Source organism: Rhinopithecus bieti, unplaced genomic scaffold (assembly GCF_001698545.2).
Source record: "Rhinopithecus bieti isolate Rb0 unplaced genomic scaffold, ASM169854v2 scaffold_33940, whole genome shotgun sequence".
Classification (NCBI taxonomy): domain Eukaryota; kingdom Metazoa; phylum Chordata; class Mammalia; order Primates; family Cercopithecidae; genus Rhinopithecus; species Rhinopithecus bieti.
Genome location: NW_016814565.1, coordinates 549532 through 571186, shown reverse-complemented (window position 1 = coordinate 571186; position 21655 = coordinate 549532). Strand labels below are relative to the sequence as shown.

Below are 21655 nucleotides of genomic sequence, written 5' to 3'. Positions count from 1 at the left end.
AAAAAAAAAAAAAAAAAAAAAAAAAAAGATTAATAATGTTTTCAACTATGGAGTATATTATTAAAATTCTTTTTAAAAAATACCACAATTAGCCAGGTACAGTGGCTCATGCCTATAATCCTGGCACTTTCGGAGACCAAGGCAGGCAGATCACTTGAGGCCAAGAGTTCAAGACCAGCCTGGCCAACATGGCGAAACCCCATCTCTACTAAAAGTATAATTAGCCAGGCATGGTGGCACATGCCTGTAATCCCAGCTATTCAAGAGACTGAGGCAGGAGAATTGCTTCAATCCAGAAGGTAGAGGTTGCAGTGAGAAAAGATTGTGCCACTTCACTCCAGCCTGGGCAACAGAGTGAGACTCTATCTCAAAAACCAAAAACAAAAATACACACGTACAAAACAACAACAACAAAAAACCCACAGCTACAAATTATAACCTAGTAAGTACTGTGAGTAGATTGTCAGGTATAAATATGTATCACCAGAAGCTGAAGTGGGGGGTGGGCAAAGAAGTACAACTAAAAGAAAACAGCTCAACCTCTTTTATCTAGACGGTTGGCAGGCACAGGGTACATCTGACCAGTCTTGAGGTAGAGAAGCAAGCCAGCCTCTGGATCAGCTCTTCTCTCTTGGCTTAGGAGAGTGTACAGAACAACCTGTGCAAACATTGACATTTGCTCAAACAAAACTATAACTTCTTGTATTTCCCTACATTGTCTTGCAACCAACACATAATTTTAAAGTCAAAAGATCAATAAAGCTATTTCTCTTTAAAAAGTAACATGAGGCCGGGCACGGTGGCTCAAGCCTGTAATCCCAGCACTTTGGGAGGCCGAGACGGGCGGATCACGAGTTCACGAGATCGAGACCATCCTGGCTAACACAGTGAAACCCCATCTCTACTAAAAAAATACAAAAAACTAGCCGGGCGAGATGGCGGCCGCCTGTAGTCCCAGCTACTCGGGAGGCTGAGGCAGGAGAATGGCGTGAACCCGGGAGGCGGAGCTTGCAGTGAGCTGAGATCCGGCCACTCCACCCCAGTCCGGGCGACAGAGCGAGACTCCGCCTCAAAAAAAAAAAAAAAAAAAGTAACATGAGTCAAACTGGTAAAGATAACATGACAAATTTGATGTCAAACATTTAATCTAGGCCAGGCATGATGGCTCAGGCCTGCAATCCCAACACTTCAGGAGGCCAAGGCAGGAGAATCACTTGCGCCCAGGAGTTTGAGACCAGCCTGGGCAATATAGTGAGACCAACTGATGGTCGTTATGTTAAGTAAAAAAAGCCAGACACAGAAAACTTCGTATGTTCTCATTTACTTGTGGGAGCAAAACATTAAAACAATTGAATTCATGGAGACAGATAGTAGAAGGTTGGTTACCAGAGGCTGGGAATGATAGTGAGGGTGGTCAGGGGGAGAAGTGGGGGTGGTTAATGGGTACCAAAAAAAAAAGAGTAATGAATAAGACTTAGTATTTGCTAGCACAACAGAGTGACTATAGTCAAAAATAATTTAACTGTGCATTTTTAAATCACTAAAGGAGTATAACTGGGTTATTTGTAACACAGATAATAAATGTTTGAGGGGATAGATACCCCATTTACCATTATACAATTACTACATATTGCATGCCTGTATTAAAATATCTCATGTAATCCATGAATGTATACACCTACTAAGTGCCAACAAAATTTAAAAGCATAAAACAAAACATAGTGAGACCCCATTTCTACAAAAGAGATGTATGTAGAAAATTTAAAATTAGCCAGGCACGGCTGGGTGTGGTGGTTCATGACGAAACTCTCAGCACTTTGGAAGGCCGAGGCGGGCAGATTACTTGAGCTCAGGAGTTCGAGACCAGCCTGGCCAACATAGTGAAACCCTGTCTCCACTAAAAATACAAAAATTAGCCAGGTATGATGGCACATGCTTGTAATCCAGTTACTTGAGAGGCTAAGGCAGGAGAATTGCTTGAACCCGGGAGGCAGAGATTGTAGTGAGTCGAGATCGCACCACTGCACTCCAGCCTGGGAGACAGAAGGAGACTACATCTCCAAAAAAAAAAAGTTAGCCGGGCATGGTGATGTGCGCCCATAGTCCCAGCTACTCAGGAGGCTGAGGTGGGAGGATTGATTGACCCTGAGAAGTAAAGGCTGCAGTGAGCCGAGATCGTGCATTCCAGCCTGTAACAGAGGGAGACTGTCTTAAAAAAAAATAAAAATTTAATTTACACAAAACAAACATAGTTCTGTTTCTCAGTTTTACTTGGATAACCAAGAATCCTATAGAGAATTTTCTTAGAAAGCAAATATTTAGATATCCAATAAATTGAAGAAGGAAATTAATGAAACTATGATTTACATTTTGAAGTTAACAGTCTGTAGACACTATTTTCTCCATTTAAAATAAATGAACCAAAACAAAAATGACTATCATTTACATGATAGCTACTATGACAAATAATACTAACTCTACAGAGTTTGTTTCTCCAGAGTATGAAATGTCATTAACCACCTTAGGTTTCATGAAATTCTTGGGAGAAACCATCTAAGACAAGTTAAAAATAGTCCTTTTAGCTCATGTAACAGCTTTAGCTGAAAGTCAACATAGCAAGACCCCATCTAAAAAAAAAAACTTACTTAAACCTTTTCTTATTATCAAAATTAAAAGTCAAATCTTTTAAGCAGGGACCCTTGTTTTTTTCCTTATACCTAACATAATAATGAACTATCATAATTAATTTTTCAATGTCTTGTCTCTTGCATAATAAATATGCAATATAAATTCCAATTTTTTAAGCCTTGTTCTAGCAAATTTCCTCATTTTTTTAATACAAGAATTACTACTTTATTATTAAAATTTTCTTGCACTTCTTGCAAAAATAAAATCTCCAACTGAACAAAATTAAATACAGTAATATTCTTTACCTTGAAGCAACGGCAAATTAGAGCAACAATCTCAATGGAAAAAAGTCTTGGAATCTAGATCACTTAAGATATTGAAATGCTTTTATTTATTTTTTTTTTTAGATGGAGTCTGGCTCTGTCACCCAGGCTGGAGTGCAGTGGCACGATCTCAGCTCACTACCACCTCTGCCTCCCTGGTTTGAGCATTCTCAGCCTCCCGAGTAGCTGGGACCACAGGCACATGTCACCACACCCACCTAATTTTTTTTTTTTTTTAGTAGAGATGGGGTTTCACCATGTTGGCGAGGTTGGTCTCAAACTCCTGACCTCAAGTGATCTACCCACCTCGGCCTTCCAAAGTGCCGGGATTACAGGCGTAAGCCACTGTGCAGGTCTAAATGCTTTTATATTTAGCTCCTGTTTAGCATTATAAAGTGATTTCATTCAAACTTGTGATTTTAAAAATCAATTTAAAAGTTTCAGTCTCATATACACAAAACACATTCCTTCTAATCTTTGACTTCAAAAACAGCCTTTCTTCTATTGGCATAATTTTCCTTTCTCAAGAGGGTTGTAATTTAGCCAAGCATTTAAGTTTGTAATTTCAGTTATTTCTCTATTATCAAAGTAAAATTTCAAGTCTTTAAAAGGGGAAACATTTTTTCTTCCACTTTCAACATCTACACAAAATCTAATAATAGGTGAAACAGTTACCCTACTTTTCATTCCCAAATGTAAAGTTCTTGTGAAAACCTTCAATATTTGGTACACAATTAATAGCAAAAAGCTGGGTGCAGTGGCTCATGCCTGTAATTCCAGAACTTTGGGAGGCCGAGGTGGGAGTATCATGTGAGGTCACGAGTTCAAGACCAGGCTGGACAACAGGGCAAAACTCGATTTCTACAAAAAATACAAAAATTAGTCAGGCATAAGGCCAGCATGGTGGCGCACACCTGTAATCCCAGCACTTTGGGAGGTTGAGGAAGGCAGATCACAAGGTCAGGAGTTCGAGACCAGCCTGGCCAACATAGTGAAACCCATCTCTACTAAAAATACAAAAAATTAGCTGGGCATGGTAGCAGGGGCCTGTAATCCCAGCTACTCAGGAGGCTGAGGCAGGAGAATCGCTTGAACCGGGGAGGCAGAGGTTGCAATGAGCTGAGATCGCGCCACTGCACTCCAGCCTGGGCAACAGTGCGAGACTCAGTCTCAAAAAAAAAAAAATTAGACGTAGTGGTGTGCACCTCTAGTCCCGGCTACTTGGGAGGCTCAGGTGGAAAGATGGCTTGAGTCTGGGTGGCGGAGGTTGCAAAGCTAAGATCGAGCCACTGCACTCCAGCCTAGGTGACAGAACCAAACCTTGTCTCAGAAAAAAAGAAAAAAAGAAGAGAAAGACAGACTTTTTCTTTTCTTTTTTTTGAGACAAAGTCTCCCTCTGTCACCCAGGCTGCCCGGCTGGAGTGCAGTGCCACAACCTCAGCTCACTGCAACCTCTGCGTCCCAGGTGGTTCAAGCGATTCTCCTGCCTCAGCCTCCCAAATAGCTGGGATTACAGGCACCCGCTGCCACACCTGGCTATTTTTTGTATTTTTAGCACAGACAGGGTTTCTCCATTAGCCAGGCTGGTCTCAAACTCCTGACCTCAGGTGATCCGCCCGCCTCGGCCTCCCAAAGTGTTGGGTTACAGTCATGAGCCAACGCGCCCAGCCTGCAAGAAAGATTTAATAGAGAAAGTCTCTCTAATATCTGATTATACAAGTCAGTATTTTGAACCTTATTTTATATATATTCAAATAATATGCAAAATTGTAAGGGCAATGGAAATTTAAGTTATATTATCAACTCTTGTTTTATTATTTATTCCCTTAGCAAATATTATATCATTAAAATATAATAATGTTACTATCTTTCAGTTTTATCTTTGCTGATTTAAAAGCTTCTATGGGCCGGGCGCGGTGGCTCACACCTGTAATCCCAGCACTTTGGGAGGCCGAGGCAGGCAGATCACCTGAGGTCAGGAGTTCAAGACCAGCCTGACCAGCATGGAGAAACCCCATCTCTACTAAAAACACATAATTAGCCAGGTGTGGTGGCTCATGCCTGTAATCCCAGCTACTCGGGAGGCTGAAGCAAGAGAATCGCTGGAACCCAGGAGGCAGAGGTAGCGGAGAGCCGAGATCGCGCCATTGGACTCCAGCCTAGACAACAAGAGTGCAACTCCATCTCAAAATAAATAAATAAATAAAACAAAATAAAAAAATAAAAGCTTCTACAGGCCAGGCTTGGTGGCTCACGCCTGCAATCCTAGCACTTTGGGAGGCCAAGGCAGATGGATTGCCTGAGCTCAGGAGTTTGATAGCAGCCTGGGCAATATGGTGAAACCCCATCTCTACTAAAATACAAAAAAATTAGCTGGGCATGGCGGTCTATGCCTGTAGTACCAGCTACTTGGGAGGCTGATGCAGGAGAATCACCTGAACCTAGGAGGTGGAGGTTGCAGTGAGCCGAGATCCGTCACTGCACTCCAGCCTGGGAGACAAAGCAAGACTCCATCTCAAAAATAAAAAATAAAAAAGTTTCTATGAAGACATACTACAGATAGCCAGAGCAGAGATCGGCAGAGGGGATAACGATAATCAGAAAATAAAACACAACTTAGTGTTAATTGATTTGTTAAATCACTATAATTAATGTAAATTAAAAATAACTTTGAAGGACAACAGAAAATTGTTTATCAAGGAGAAATACATATTTTTTTTCTTTTTGAGATGGAGTCTTGCTCTGTCACCCAGGCAGGAGTGCAGTGGCGCGATCTCGGCTCACTGCAAGCTCCGCCTCCCAGGTTCACGCCATTCTCCTGCCTCAGCCTCCCGAGTAGCTGGGACTACAGGCGCCCACCACCTCGCCCGGCTAGTTTTTTGTATTTTTAGTAGAGACGGGGTTTCACTGTGTTAGCCAAGATGGTCTCGATCTCCTGACCTCATGATCCACCCACCTCGGCCTCCCAAAGTGCTGGGAATCACAGGCGTGAGCCACTGCACCTGGCCAATTTTTGTTTTGTTTTGTTTTTATGAGACAGAGTCTCGCTCTGTCACCCGGGCTAGAGTGCAGTAGCGCGATCTCGGCTCACTGTAACCTCCACCTCCTGGGTTCAAGCGGTTCTCCTGCCTCCATCTCCCAAGGAGCTGGGACTACAGGCGTGTGCCACTACCCCAGCTAATTTTTGTATTTTTAGTAGAGAAGAGGTTTCACTATGTTGGTTGGCCAGGATGGTCTCGACCTCTTGACCTTGTGATCCTCCTGCCTCGGCGTCCCAAAGTGCTGGGATTACAGGCGTGAGCCACCGTAACTTTTTAAATAATTTTTTTTTTTTTTTTTTTTTGAGACGGATTCTCACTGTCGCCTAGGATGGAATGCAGAGGTGTGATCTCGGCTCACTGCAACCCCTGCCTCCTGGGTTCAAGTGATCCTCCTACCTCAGCCTACAGAGTAGCTGGGACTACAATCATGAGTCACCATGCCTGGCTAATTTTTGTATTTTATAATAGAGAAGGGGTTTCACCATGGTGGCTAGGCTGGTCTCCAACTCTTGACCTAGTGATCCGCCCGCCTCGGCCTCCCAAAGTGCTGGGATTACAGGCGTGAGCCACCGCGCCCGGCTAAATAACTTTTTTGTAAAGATGGACTCTCACTCTGTCACCCAGGCTGGAGTGCAGTGGTGTAATCTCGGCTCACTGCAATCTCTGCCTCCTGGATTTAAGTGATTCTCCTGCCTCAGCCTTGGGGATTACAGGCACACACCACCACGCCCAGCTAGTTTTCGTATTTTCAGTAGAGAGAGGGTTTCACCATGTTGGCCACGCTGGTCTTAAACTCCTGACCTCAAGTGATGTGCCCGCCTCAGCCTCCCAAAGTGCTGGGATTACAGAGGTGAGCTACCACGCCTGGCCTAAAATAATTTTTAAAACTTGAATTTAACATAATGGTAAGACAGATCTCTGTATTTCATCTCAGATAAAAATCAATATAAAATCACATAAAGGTTGGAAATAAAAGAATAAATTTACATCAATTTTTCTTTCTTTTTTTTTTGAGACAGAGTTTCACTCCTGTTGCCCAGGCTAGAGTGCAATGGCACGATCTCAGCTCACCGCAACCTCTGCCTCCCGAGTTCAAATGATTCTCCTGCCCCAGCCTCCCAAGTAGCTGGGATTAACAGGCATGCGCCACCACGTCCGGCTAATTTTGTATCTTTTCTTTTCTTTTGAATCAGGGTCTTGTTCTTTTGCCCAGCCGGAAGTGCTGTGGTGCAATCATGGCTCACTACAGCCTCAACCTTCTGGGATCAAGCTATCCTCCGGCCTCAGACTCCCGAGTAGCTAGGACTACAGGTGTGCACCACCACCACGCCTGGCTAATTTTGTTGTTGTTGTTGTTGTTTTGTAGAGACGGGGTCTTGCTATGTTGCCCAAGCTGGTATTGAACTCCTGGGCTCAACTGATCCTCCCAACACCACACCAAGCCAATAATTATTTTTCTTAGGAGCATCTGCTTAGATTCGTTTGGCAGCCTAAATCTGGCAACACTGGCTTACAAATTCAGCTGTTATATTACTTGGCTGATAAACATTTCTACTGTAGCATGTCTATATTTATAAAACAAGTTGAGTACCCTAAATGTATGTAAATGGAAAAGTACATGAAACTGAAATTAAAATGACCTGAATTGAACCAAAATATACAAAGCAGACTGCATCTTTAAAACTATAAAACAGACAATGTTCTTATTAACATTTATACCTGACTACGGTGTTCAATAGAATTTGATTCTTTGCCAGTTTTAAGTTCCAGTGGCATTATCTTGTATTTTGTTTTACACCCTCGATGTATTTTCACACCAACTGTAACATCTATTTTGCCTTTCAATCCAAACCTAGGGGACCAAATGCTTTCTTCAATATCCATTGATTTCACGACTTCAATGTTACATGTTGAATTATCCTTACTACTATCACTTGGCCTGAAAAAAAAAAAGCACAAAAACACTTAATTAGAACACTTAGCTCATTTCACATCTGCTGGCTCTGACTGTCTATTACACACAGAGAATGTGGGGAGGGGAAAGAGTCTACCTACTTTTACAGCAGTGATTTTCAAACTGTGATCCCTGGACCAGTAGCATCAGCATCACCTGAGAACTTGCTATAAAAGTAAATCCTCAAAGACCCACTCCAAACCTACTCAAACACAAACTCTAGGGGTGAGGCCTAGCAATCTGTTTAACCAACCCTCCACAATTCTGATGCATGCTCAAGTTTAAGAATCACTGTCCTACAGGTTCTGCTCATGGAATTTAGTCTTTCACAGTATTTATCATCTGTTCCTTTCAGTCATTCCTACTATAATCTTCTTAACTCAGGCCCTTATTTTCTCAGGCCTAGATTACAAGTCTTGCTACTTAAATTGCTAGAGCCACAATTCCAATTTGAGTATTTTGATATACAATTATTATGCAAATTAGTATGTAATGGCTTGCATGTGGTTGCACCCTAAAAAATGAGAGATGTATTCCTTCACATAACACTAGATTACACTGATTAAGAATGAGCTGTCTGCTGGGCCTGGTGGCTCATGCCGAGGCAGGCAGATCACTTGAGTTCAGCAGTTCAAGATCAGCCTGGCCAACATGGTGAAACCCTATCTCTACTAAAAAAATACAAGAATTGGCCGGGCGCGGTGGCTCAAGCCTGTAATCCCAGCACTTTGGGAGGTCGAGACGGGCGGATCACGAGGTCAGGAGATCAAGACCATCCTGGCTAACATGGTGAAACCCCGTCTCTAGTAAAAAAAATACAAAAATCTAGCCGGGCGAGGTGGCGGGCGCCTGTAGTCCCAGCTACTAGGAAGGCTGAGGCGGAGAATGGCGTAAACCCGGGAGGCGGAGCTTGCAGTGAGCTGAGATCCGGCCACTGCACTCCAGCCTGGGCGACAGAGCCAGACTCCGTCTCAAACAAACAAACAAAAAAAAAAATACAAGAATTAGCCAGGCAGAGTGGCACATGCCTGTAATCCCAGCTACTCGGGAGGCTAAGGCAGAAGAATCGCTTGAACCCAGGAGGCGGAGGCTGCAGTGAGCCAAAATCGTGCCCACTGCCAACTCCAGCACTCCAGCCCATGAGTGACAGAGCAAGATAGTAGCAAAAAAAAAAAAAAAAAAAAAAAAATGGCTATCTCCATCATCTATGAAAGCTCTGGGGGCTCATTCACCCAACATTTCATCCACACACCAGCGTGACAATCTTCAAAGGGAGCTCATGGGTCACTTCCAAGTGTCCCATTTTCTATTACTTAATAAACTAAATGAACACCATGTCTACCACTATCAATATTTAAAGCTAGAGTACTCAATTTTTCTTTATTATAAAATGGTTCTGACTTTAATCTCTTTTAATTTGGCGTAAATAACCCTAATGAGCACTAGGAAGCGAGGGAAAAAACCGGGGAAGTATATAAATGTGAAGGCGATGCAGAAGAGGGTGGAAATAACTTACAAATCTCCTCTCTCTATCTAAGATTTACTCATTTTCAGAGCAGTTACAGTTATTCTGCAGAAGAGATTAGAAGAAAAGAAAGAGTTACCTCTTATTAATCCTATCTACTGGGAAAATATTTTACACTTTTAGATTCAAAGCCAGCCACATAAAATACTAAATCTAGTGGAAAGCTTACATGAAAAAGATGACTTTTCTAGTAATAAAACATTTCCTATCATATCAAAATGAAGATTTTTAAAAATAGAATAATTCTAGTTGTTACAACAGATGATTTAGTTGATTTTTGTTTAGTTCATACTATTATGGTCAACCCCTATTTCTTTTTTTGGACAGCTGTTTCTTCCTTTTTTTGTTTAAAAGAGACAGGCTTTTGCCATGTTGTCCTGGCTGGTCTCAAATTCCTGACCTCAAATGATCCACCTGCTTTGGCCTCCTAGAGTGCTGGATTACAGGCACGAGCCACCACACTTGGCCATGGACAGCAATTTTTTAACAAATGAGAATATTTTCTAAGAAAAAAAAAATGCTGTCTTAAATAATTTTCTTTTTTTTTTTTTTTTTATTATACTTTAAGTCCTAGGGTACATGTTACAACGTGCAGGTTTGTTACATATATGTATGTGCCATGTTGGTGTGCTGCACCCATTAACTCGTCATTTACATTAGGTATATCTCCTAATGCTATCCCTCCCCCCACCCCCTCCCCATATAATTTTTCATTAAAAAAAACTATTTCAAGATGCTTCAAATATAATCTCATGGAAGATATGCATCCTTCCAGAATCGTTGAACACAATAGTAAAATTCAGAGAAGTCATAATTTATCTAAAATTTCTTTTTTTTTTTCTTTCCTAGTGAGACAGGGTCTCTCTCTGTGGCCCAAGCATGAACAGTGGCATGAACACGGCTCACTGTAGCCTTGACCTCCTGGGCTCAAGCAATCCTTCTGTTTCAGCCTCCCAAGTAGCTGGGATGAGAAGTGTACACCACCACACCCTGTTAATTATTTTCAAATTTGTAGAGACAGAGTCTACAAAAGGTGGGGCAACACGGTGAACTCAACCAATCCTCTTGTCTTGGTCTCCCAAAGTGCTGGAATTACAAGCATGATCCACTGCACTTGGTCTGAAATTTCTTAAATATTTATCTTCTCTCACCATTATTTGTTCATGGTGTATATTCAGATATGCTTTTATTAAATAAGGCAAAACTTATTATTTATGAAATGTCACATGTATACCTAATCGAATACAGGAAAAAAAACTTTTAAAGTTGTTACTAAAATTCAATGCCCTGGAAAAAGAAGCAATGTGGCTTTATTATTATTATTATTCTGAGACAGAGTTTCACTCTGTCACCCAGGCTGGAATGCAGTAGCATGAACACAGTTTACTGCAGCTTCGACTTCCTGGGCTCAAGAGATCCTCCCGTCTCACCCTTTCAAGTAGTTGAAACTACAGGCATCAGCTAATTTTTTTTTTTTTTTTTTTTTTGTAGAGACAAGTTCTCACCATGTTTCCCAGGCTGATCTTGAACTCCTGGTCTCAAGCAATCCTCCTGCTTTGGCCTCCCAAACTGCTGGGATTACAGTTATGAGCAACCATGTGCAGCTACTATATGTTTATTACCACAATTTTTTTTTTGAAATGGAGTCTCACTCTGTCGCAGAGGCTGGAGTATAGTAGTGCAATTTCGGCTCACTGCAAACTCCACCTCCCCGGTTCAAGCAACTCTCCTGTCTCAGGCTCCCAAGTAGCTGGGATTACAGGCGTGCACCACCACACCTTGCTAATTTTTGTATTTTTTAGTAGAGATAAGGTTTCACCATGTTGGCCAGGGTGGTCTCTAACTCCTGACCTCAAGTGATCCATCCATCTCAGCCTCCCAAAGTGCTGGGATTACAGGCATGAGCCACCACACCCAGCCACCACAATTTTTTTAAATGGCAACAAAAATTAATTTCTAAGTACTACTTTAGCTATAGTCTACAAAATTTGGTATGTAACCACCTATTCTAAATGTGTTAATTTCCTTTATGACTGACCTTTTAAAACATTTATCAACATTTCCTTAGTTTACAAACCATGAGAATTTTAGATATCCTTTTGTTATCTAACTTTGAGTCAAAGTTATTCTAACTTTGTTACAGTACAGTTGCAGAATACCGTCTCTAAGATACTACTGATCCTTTAAAATTTATTGGTGTTTCCCTTACGGCATAATGCATAATCTATTTCAGTAAAAGTTCTGTGTGACTTGAAAAATTATATATACAGTCATCCATTGTATAACAATGATTTCATCAACATAGGATGGTGGTCCCATTAGATTTTAATGTAGCTAAAAAATTCCATTGCCTAGTGACATCTAGATATGGTGGTAATGCAGCACACTATCTTTTCTATATTTAGATATGTTTAGATACACAAATACTTACCGTTGTTACAACTGCCTACAGTATTCAGTACAGTCACATGTTGTACAAGTGTGTAGCCTAGAAGCAACAGGCTATACCATATGGACTAGGTGTGTAGTAGGCTCCACCATCTAGGTTTGCACAAGTACACTCTGACATTTACACAGTGATGACATTGCCTAACACCACATTTCTCAAAACATATCCCCATCATTAAGCTAGCATGAGTGCACTGTATATAAAATGTATCTAATTTTGTGTTTTGCAAAAAAATGTAGGATTTGATTTCAAAGATTCTTTGCAAGTCAAAGATGAGTCTGAATTCCACCCTCTTTCCCTAGCATCTATGATGCCCTTCTTCCAGACTGCAAATCCCTTGCTGACCTATCCTAAGCCTCCTTCAACAGATTCTATTCTCTCCTTCTGTCCCTTATATGCTGTTATCTCCAAGGGTTCCATGCTGCTTTTGTCACCTACACTTTCTCCACCAGCAAACCCCTTCACTTTTATTATTTTCATCTACCACCAATAAACTGAGTTCCTGAGGGCTTTGGTTATCCCTACAACAACAGTACCTGGTATAATCCTTGGCACACATATAGCATTGAATAAATGTTTGCAGAATTTATTAACCCAGGATTCCGAGAATCATGCTTATCACTGTAAAAACAATGGGTTAATTTTAACCAAAAAGAAAAAAGCACATTTGGGTTAAGACTCCACCAAAGGAGGCCAGGCGCGGTGGCTCAAGCCTGTAATCCCAGCACTTTGGGAGGCTGAGACAGGCAGATCACGAGGTCAGGAGATCGAGAACATCCTGGCTAACACAGTGAACCTCCGTCTCTACTAAAAAATACAAAAAACTAGCCGGGCAAGGTGGCGGGCGCCTGTCCCAGCTACTCAGGAGGCTGAGGCAGGAGAATGGCATAAACCCGGGAGGCACAGCTTGCAGTGAGCTGAGATCCGGCCACTGCACTCCAGCCCGGGCGACAGAGTGAGACTCCGTCTCAAAAAAAAAAAAAAAAAAAAAAAAAGACTCCACCAAAGGAAAACAAACAAACAAGCAAACATGCAGACAGGATGCTAAAACAATTAACAAAAAGTAAAAGAAAAGCTTACGTCCAAAAAAACTACAAAAATAGACATCTACCGTAATTGAAAATGTCAAGCAGCTGGGTGCGGTGGCTCACACCTGTTATCCCAGCACTTTGGGAGGCTGAGGTGGGTGGATCGCCCAAGGACAGGAGTTCGAGACCAGCCTGGCCAGCATGGTGAAACCCCGTCTCTACTAAAAATGCCAAAATTAGCCAGGCATGGTGGCAGGCGCCTGTAATCCCAGCTACTCAGGAGGCTGAGGCAAGAGAATTGCTTGAACCTGGGAGGCGGAGGTTGTAATGAGCCAAGATTGCGCCACTGCTCTCCAGACTAGGCAACAACATGAGGCTCCATCTCAAAAAAAAAAAAAAATTCAAGCAAATGTAAATGACAAAAAGAAATAAAGGAGGAAGGAAGGGGAAAAAGGGGAGGGAGGAGGAAGGAGGGTAAATGAGGATAAATAATTAGGAGCAGTTGAAGATAAAATTAACTTTTTTTTTTTTGAAATGGGATCTTGCTCTGTCACCCAGGCTAGAGTGCAGTGGCGCGATCTCGGCTCACTGCAACCTCTGCCTCCCGGGTTCCAGCGATTCTCCTGCCTCGGCCTCATGAATATCTGGGATTACAGGCACCTGCCACCACGCCCAGCTAATTTTTATATTTTTAGTAGAGATAGGGTTTCACCATCTTGACCAGGCTGGTCTCGAACTCCTGACCTCATGATCTGCCCGCCTCGGCCACCCAAAGTGCTGGGATTACAGGCACGAGCCACTGCGCCTGGCCAATAAAATCAACTTTCTCAGTGTCACAGAACATTGATAGAGACCAGAATGACAGAAATATTATAAAGCAAAGCAAGGAACTAGGTGAAGGATGACTACTTGATAAACATAGTTTATCACAGTGAAGCCCAATATCCATCCCCTATGTTAATCTGTCCCAAAGAAATAACAAAGAATGAAAAGAATGAAACATATGTATATACATATATATATATGTTCAAGCAGTTCTCCTGCCTCAGCCTCCTGAGTAGCTGGGATTACAGGCATGTGCCACCACACCCAGCTAATTTTTGTATTTTTAGTAGAGACGGGGGTTTCACCATGTTGGTCAGGCTGGTCTCGAACTCCTGACCTCGTGATCCGCCTGCCTCAGCCTCCCAAAGTGCTGGGATTACAGGCGTGAGACACTGCGCCCGGCTGTAAATTTATTTTTAAAACACAAGAAAAGCTAAACAATCTACTCACTCTAGCTTTTTTCTAAGTGTAGGAACCTGGTGGAAAATATACGACCACTACAGAAATGAAAAATATGAAAAACAAACTCAGTCGGGCACAGTGGCTCATGCCTGTAATCCCAACATTTTGGTAGGCTGAGGCAGGTGGATCACTTGAGGTCAGAAGTTCGAGACCAGCCTGGCCAACATGGTGAAACCTCGTCTCTACTAAAAATACAAAAATTAGCCAGGCTTGGTGGCTCATGTCTATAGCCCCAGCTACTCAGGAGGCTGTGTCACAAGAATCATTTGAACCTGAGAAGCAGAGGTTGCAGTGAGCCAAGATCACGCCACTGTACTCCAGCCTGAGTGATAAAGTGAGACTCCATCTCAAAAACAAAACAAAACAAAACAAAAAAAAAAACAAACTCAACTCTAACATCAAGACAAGCCTTTTTTTAAACTACTAAATATTTTAAAAATACATATGAAAATCACATTAGAGGGCCAGGCATGGTGGCTCATGCCTGTAATCCTAGCACTTTGGGAGGCCAAGGCAGGGGGATCATTTGAGTCCAGGAGTTCAAGACTAGCCATCCTGGGTGACACGGCAAAACACCATCTCTACAAAAAATACGAAAATTAGCCAGGCAGGGTAGTGTGCACCTGTAGTCTCAGCTACTCAGAAGACTGAGGTGGAAGGACTGTTTGACCTCAGGAGGAGGCAGAGGTTGCAGTGAGCCTAAATCGCACCACTGCACTCCAGTCTAGGCAACAGAGTGAGACCTTGTCTCAAAAAAAAAAAAAGTAAATGAGATCAAAGCAGAAACTAGCACACACAATTTACGGAGCTTGCTGTAGTTATATGGCTAAATTATGGCCAAACTGGGATTCACATCCAGGCTCATTATATTCTTCGAACCACAGGGAATGGGTCCAAAGAACTAACTACTCCAAATCTTTCTGACTCACAAACCTTAAAGCTTTTCTTTTGTTTCTGAGACGGAGTCTCGCTTTGTTGCCCAGGCTAGAGCGCAGTGGCATGATCTCGGCTCACTGCAACCTCTGTCTCCTGGTTCAAGCGATCCTCCTGCCTCAGCCTCCCGAGTAGCTGGGATTACAGGCACCACGCCTGTCTAATTTTCATATTTTTAGTAGAGATGGTGTTCCACCATGTTGGCCAGGCTGGTCTCAAACTCCTGAGCTCAGCTGACACAGCGCCTTGACCTCCAAAAGTGCAGGGATTAGAGCCACCATGCCTGGATACTCTTTTTTTTTTTTTTTTTTTTTTTTTAAGGGGAGTCTCGCTCTGTCGCCCGGACTGGAGTGCAGTGGCCGGATCTCAGCTCACTGCAAGCTCCGCCTCCCGGGTTTACGCCTTTCTCCTGCCCCCGCCCCCCGAGTAGCTGGGACTACAGGCGCCCGCCACTTCGCCCGGCCAGTTTTTTGTAACCTGGATACTCTTAAAGCAAACTTTTTAGATCACAAACTGTTATAAAATATTGAAAACAAACAAACAAAAAAAAATATTGAAAACACTGAGAGAACATTGAGAATATTAGTATACATGGAAGTCATGCCTATTTAAAGAAAAATAAAATGCTGCCTGTTTAAAAAAAAAAAAAAGGTAATCAGATAAAAACCCTCCAAATGGCCGGGCGCGGTGGCTCCAGCCTGTAATCCCAGCACTTTGGGAGGCCGAGACAGGCGGATCACGAGGTCAGGAGATCAAGACCATCCTGGCTAACACGGTGAAACCCCGTCTCTACTAAAATACAAAAAACTAGCCGGGCGAGGTGGTGGGCGCCTGTAGTCCCAGCTACTCGGGAGGCTGAGGCAGGAGAATGGCGTAAACCAGGGAGGCGGAGCTTGCAGTGAGCTGAGATCCGGCAACAGCACACCAGCCCGGGAGAAAGAGCGAGACTCAGTCTCAAAAAAAAAAAAAAAAAAAAAAAAAACCCTCCAATGGCTTCCATTCTAATCAGAGCAGCATCCAAGTCCTGACCAGGATGATGAAGCTCCAGGGCAACTACTGCTGCTCTTCTCCTACTGCACTTTGCTCTAGCCATCACACTGACTTGCTGAGATACTGCACACACAGCTACTATGTGTCAGCCACAGGGCTTTTGCCCTGTTTCCCCTACCTGGAACATTCCTCCAACAGACAGCTGTATGGCTCACTACTTCATTTCCTTTAAGCCTCTGCTCAAATGCTACCTTATGAGAAAGGCCTTCCATGAACATTCTATGGAATATCCCTGCCATCACTACCTACCTATTCTCCCTTTCTTCTTACCCTCCTCATTCTTTGGCACTACATTAATCACGGTCTGTTCCCCTGCTGTTTACTTGTGCGGTAGTATAGAAACTCCAGAAAGTAGGTGGTTGTATGTTTTGTTTTGTTTTTTGCTACCATGATCCAAGCACCTAAAACATTACTTGGCACATATTAGACACCCAATAAATATTTGCTGAATGAATAACAGAAAAAAACATATTTCCCCTATAAAATTATAATAATGCCACTTTGAGGAAAAAAAACAAAACTTGAAAATACACGTAATGCCAAACAGCATTAAATGGCTAAACACAATAAATACATAGCACATCCATATGACAGTCAACACATGACACAGACTATATGCTAGTAACACAGAGAAATACACATGAAACAATCAAATGAGACCAGGCGCAGTACCTCATGCCTGTAATCCCAGCATGTTGGGAGGTCGAGGTGGGAGGATCAGTTGAGGTCAGGAGTTCGAGACGAGCCTGGCCAACATGATGAAACCCCATCTCTAATAAAAATGCAAAAATTAGCCAGGTGTGGTGGCACACACCTGCAATCCCAGCTATTCAGGAGGTTGAGGCAGGAGAATAGCTTGAACTCGGGAGGTGGAGGTTCCAGTAACCGAGATCACACCATTGCACTCCAGCCTGGGGGAGAGAATGAGACTCCATCTCAAAAAAAAAAAAAAAGAATCAAATGAAAAAAATTAGGATGCCAAAAGTTGATTACTTTATAAGAAAATACAGGCCAGGCATAGTGGCTCACACCTGTAATCCTAGTACTTTGGGAGGCCAAGGTGTGTGGATCACCTGAGGTCAGGCGTTCAAGACCAGCCTGGCCAACATGGCGAAACCCCGTCTCTACTAAAAATACAAAAAATTAGCCAGGTGTGGTGGTGGGAGCCTGTAATCCCAGGTACCTGGGAGGCTGAGGCAGGAGAATTGCTTGAACCCGGGAGGCGGAGGTTGCAGTAAGCCGAAATCATGCCATTGCACTCCAGCCTGGGCAACAGAGCAAGACTCTGTCTCAGAAAAAAAAAAAAAGAGGCTGGGAGCAGTGGCTCACGCCTATAATCCTAGCACTTTGGGAGGCCGAGGCGGGTGTATCACCTGAGGTTAGGAGTTCGAGGCCAGCCTGGCCAACATGGTGAAATCCCATCTCTACTAAAAATACACAATTAGCCAGGCGTGGTGGCAGGCGCCTGTAATCCTAGATACTTGGGAGGCTGAGGCAGGAGAATCTCTTGAACCTGGGAGGCAGAGGTTGCAGGGAGCCAAAATCAGTGCCACTGTACTCCAGCCTGGGTGACAGAGCAAAACTCCATCTCAAAAAAAAAAAAAAGAAAGAAAAAGAAAATGCATATCTACATATAAAAAATAAGCTATCTTATAATAATGAAAATAAAATTTTCTATTCACTGGTTTTTTTTTTGTCATGTAAAGATACTTAGGACAGTAATTTATAAAGTAAGCAAGCAAAACAGCTATTTGTAATTGCTCAATCTTTTAAAAACTTTGATTCAACACACAGAATAGCACCCTGGTCTAAAAATAAGAAGACTATATAAACAAAATGTGTTTCTTACAGAGTGAGCTGCATCTGAGGGAAGTCAGTCGAAGCGTTTTTATGCATGAAATCTCCTGCCCATTTACAAAACGAAGGAAGATAGTCCTCTACTTCTTGTTTTATTTCATCTTGACTTAGATTTAAGCGGTACCTGCCAAAAATTTGATAGTAAATATGAAAGTATAAATATTAGAAAAGTAAATGAGGACAAAAACATACAAATAAGCAACCCAACTGTTTGTCAGCCAATAAATGGATAAACAAAATGTGGCATATTCCATACAATGCAGTATTATTCAGCTATAAAAAGGAAGGAAATTCTGACATATGCTACAACATTGAAGAACCTTCAGGACATTATGCTAAGTGAAATAGGCCAGTCACAAAAGGACTAATATTCATATGAGGCACCTACAGCAGTGAAAATCACAGAGACAGAAAGTAGAATGGGGGTTGCCAGAGGCTGGGAGGAGGAAAGAAGGGGGAGTTATTGTTTCAAGGGCACAGAGTTTCAGTTTGGGAAGATGCAGAGTTCTGGAGATAGATAGGTGACGGTTGCACAACAAGGTGAATGTACTTCGCCTCTGAACTGTACCCTTAAAAATGCTTAACACAGGCAGAGCGCAGTGGCTCACATCTGTAATTCCAGCACTTTGGGAGGCCGAGGTCAGCAGTTGGAGACTAGCCTGGCCAACATGGTGAAACCCTGTCTCTACTAAAAATACAAAATTAGCCAGGCGTGGTGGTGCATGCCTGTAGTCCCAGCTACTTGGGAGGTTGAGGCAGGAGAATCGCTTGAACCCAGAAGGCAGAGGTTGCAGTGAGCCGAGATCACGCCATTACACTCCAGCCTGGGCAAGACAAGTGAGACTCCATCACACACACACACACAAAAAGTTAAAATTGTAATTTTTTTCTTCTTTTTATCTCTTTTCTTTCTTTTTTTATTTTTTGAGATAGGGTCTCATTTTTTGAGATAGGGTCTCACGCTGTCACCCAGGCTGGAGTGAAGTAGCGCGATCTCGGCTCACTGCAACCTCTGCCTTCTAGGCTCAAGTGATTCTCCTCCCTCAGCGTACAGAGTAGCTGGAATTACAGGCACACACCACCATGCTCAGCTAATTTTTTTGTATTTTCTGCAGAGATGGGGTTTCACCATGTTGGCTAGGCTGGTCTCAAACTCCTGGGCTCAAGCAATCTGCCCACTTTGGCCTTCCAAAGTGCTGGGATGACAGGCATGAGCCACCACGTGTGACCTAATAAGGTAATTTTCTTTTTTTAGATGGAGTTTCGCTCTTATTGTCCAAGTTGGCGTAATCTTGGCTCACTGCAACCTTCACCTCCCAGGTTCAAGTGATTCTCCTGCCTCAGTCCCCTGAGTAGCTGGGACCATAGGCATACGACACCATGCCCAGCTAATTTTTGTATTTTTAGTAAAGATGGGGTTTCATCATGTTGGTCAGCCTGGTCTTGAACCCCTGACCTCACGTGATCTGCCCGCCTCAGCCTCTGAAAGTGCTGGGATTACAGGGGTGAGCCATCACGCCCAGCCTAACACGGTGATTTTTATATGCATTTAACCACAATTTTTAAAAAACATCCAAATAACAAGCATGGTGGTGTGGAACTATAGTCCCAGCTCTTCAGTAGGCTGAAGCGGAAGGATCGTTTCAGCCCAAGAGTTTGAGGTTATAGTAAGCTGTGATCTCACCACTGTACTCCAGCCTGGGTGACACAGTGAGACCCTGTCTGAAAAAAAAGAAATCCAAATAACACTGAAACAGTGATATGACATCAAATTTCAGATAATTTGCTCTAATTCATACCATGGTCTAATTGGAAGAGTCCCAGTTATACCTTTGGGATATATAAAAAAAATGGAGCTATTGCTCCTGAAACCAAGCAATGGAAAGTAGAAATGTTAAAGAGGAAAAAGGGTCATATGGACAGAAAGGCAGTAACAGTCTTACAACATCAAAGGACAGTATATAGGAACGTTAACTTCTTACGTGAGAAATCTGCAGAAACAAAAAAACCCAAGTATCAATTTTTCAGGGTTCTTACAAGGTCAAAATTATGTCATAACAATATGAATACATTATTTATCATTTTCCTTTCATGACAGTACAGTTGAATTTTCTGAGGCCACATGACATAAAATATAGAAATATTTTGAATGCAGAAGCAGATACAAGAATCCACGATCTTCTATGAAGTCATACTTTAAAACATTTGCAAAAATAGAGGCTTGGTTTACACCCATACCACCCAGAACGCAGCTGATCTCATCTTATCTCAGAAGCTAAGCAGGGTTGAGCTTGGTTACTACTTGGATGGGAGACCACCTGGGAATATTGGGTGCTGTAGCTTTAAGAAAAAAAAAAAAAAAAACCCGGCCAGGCTCTGTGGCTCATACCTGTAATCTCAGCATTTTGGGAGGCCAAGGCGGGCGGATCACCTGAGGTGGGGAGTTCGAGACCAGCTTGACCAACATGGAGAAACCCTGTCTCTACCAAAAATACAAAATTAGCCAGCCATGGTGGTGCATGCCTGTAATCCCAGCTACTCAGGAGGCTGAGACAAGAGAATTGCTTGAACCTGGGAGGTGGAGGTTTCGGTGAGCTGAGATCATGCCATTGCACTCCAGCCTGGGCAAAAAGAGCAAAACTCCATCTCAAAAAAAAAGAAAGAAAGAAAAAAAAAAATAGAGGCTGGAGGATTGTTTGAGGCTACAGTGGGTGATAATTTCATCACAGCACTCCAGCCTGCGCAACAGAGACCTTACCTCAAAAAAAAAATAAATAAGAAAGAAGAAAAAAGAAACTGAAAAAATGTAAAACAATGACATGCATTACATTTTTTTTACAATAGTTTTTTTCATTAAAATGTTAGGTTAACAAGTATTTTTAAATGAATATACATTTTAGGCTAGGTGCAGTGGCTCATGCCTGTAATCCCAACACTTTGGGAAGCCGAGAGGAGCGGATCACTTGAGGTCAGTTCAAAACCAGCCTGGCCAATATGGTGAAACCCCATCTCTACTTAAAAACACAAAAATTAGCCGGGCGTGGTGGCAGGCACCTGTAATCCCAGCTACTCAGAAGGCTGAGGCAGGAAAATCGACTGACCCGGGAGGTGGAGGTTGCAGCGAGCCGAGGTCATGCCATTGCAATTCAGCCTGGGCAACAGAGCAAGACTGTCTCAATAACAACAACAAAATAAATGAATATACATGTTAATTTCAAATGAATTAATAAACATCTGTTCTAATTTCTAGTACAGTAATTAATCATAGATATAGCCCACATAAGGCCGGGCGCGGTGGCTCAAGCCTGTAATCCCAGCACTTTGGGAGGCCGAGACGGGCGGATCACGAGGTCAGGAGATCGAGACCATCCTGGCTAACACGGTGAAACCCCGTCTCTACTAAAAATACAAAAAACTAGCCGGGCGAGGTGGCGGGCGCCTGTAGTCCCAGCTACTCGGGAGGCTGAGGCAGGAGAATGGCGTGAACCCGGGAGGCGAAGCTTTTAGTGAGCTGAGATCCGTCCGATTCACTCCAGCCTGGGGGACAGAGCGAGACTCCGTCTCAAAAAAAAAAAAAAAA

General features: G+C 42.8%; 1 protein-coding gene across 1 annotated transcript in view; it reads right to left on the bottom strand.

Moving 5' to 3' along the window:
• Positions 1-21655, bottom strand: part of DNA2 (DNA replication helicase/nuclease 2) — a 68557-nt gene that overhangs the window by 33889 nt on the left and 13013 nt on the right. The window contains exons 4-6 of the mRNA XM_017851411.1: positions 18068-18199; positions 7712-7931; positions 541-658 (exon numbers count right to left, since the gene is read on the bottom strand). Of these exons, the coding sequence (XP_017706900.1) occupies positions 541-658; positions 7712-7931; positions 18068-18199 (470 nt within the window). The remainder of the gene's footprint in view (positions 1-540; positions 659-7711; positions 7932-18067; positions 18200-21655) is intronic.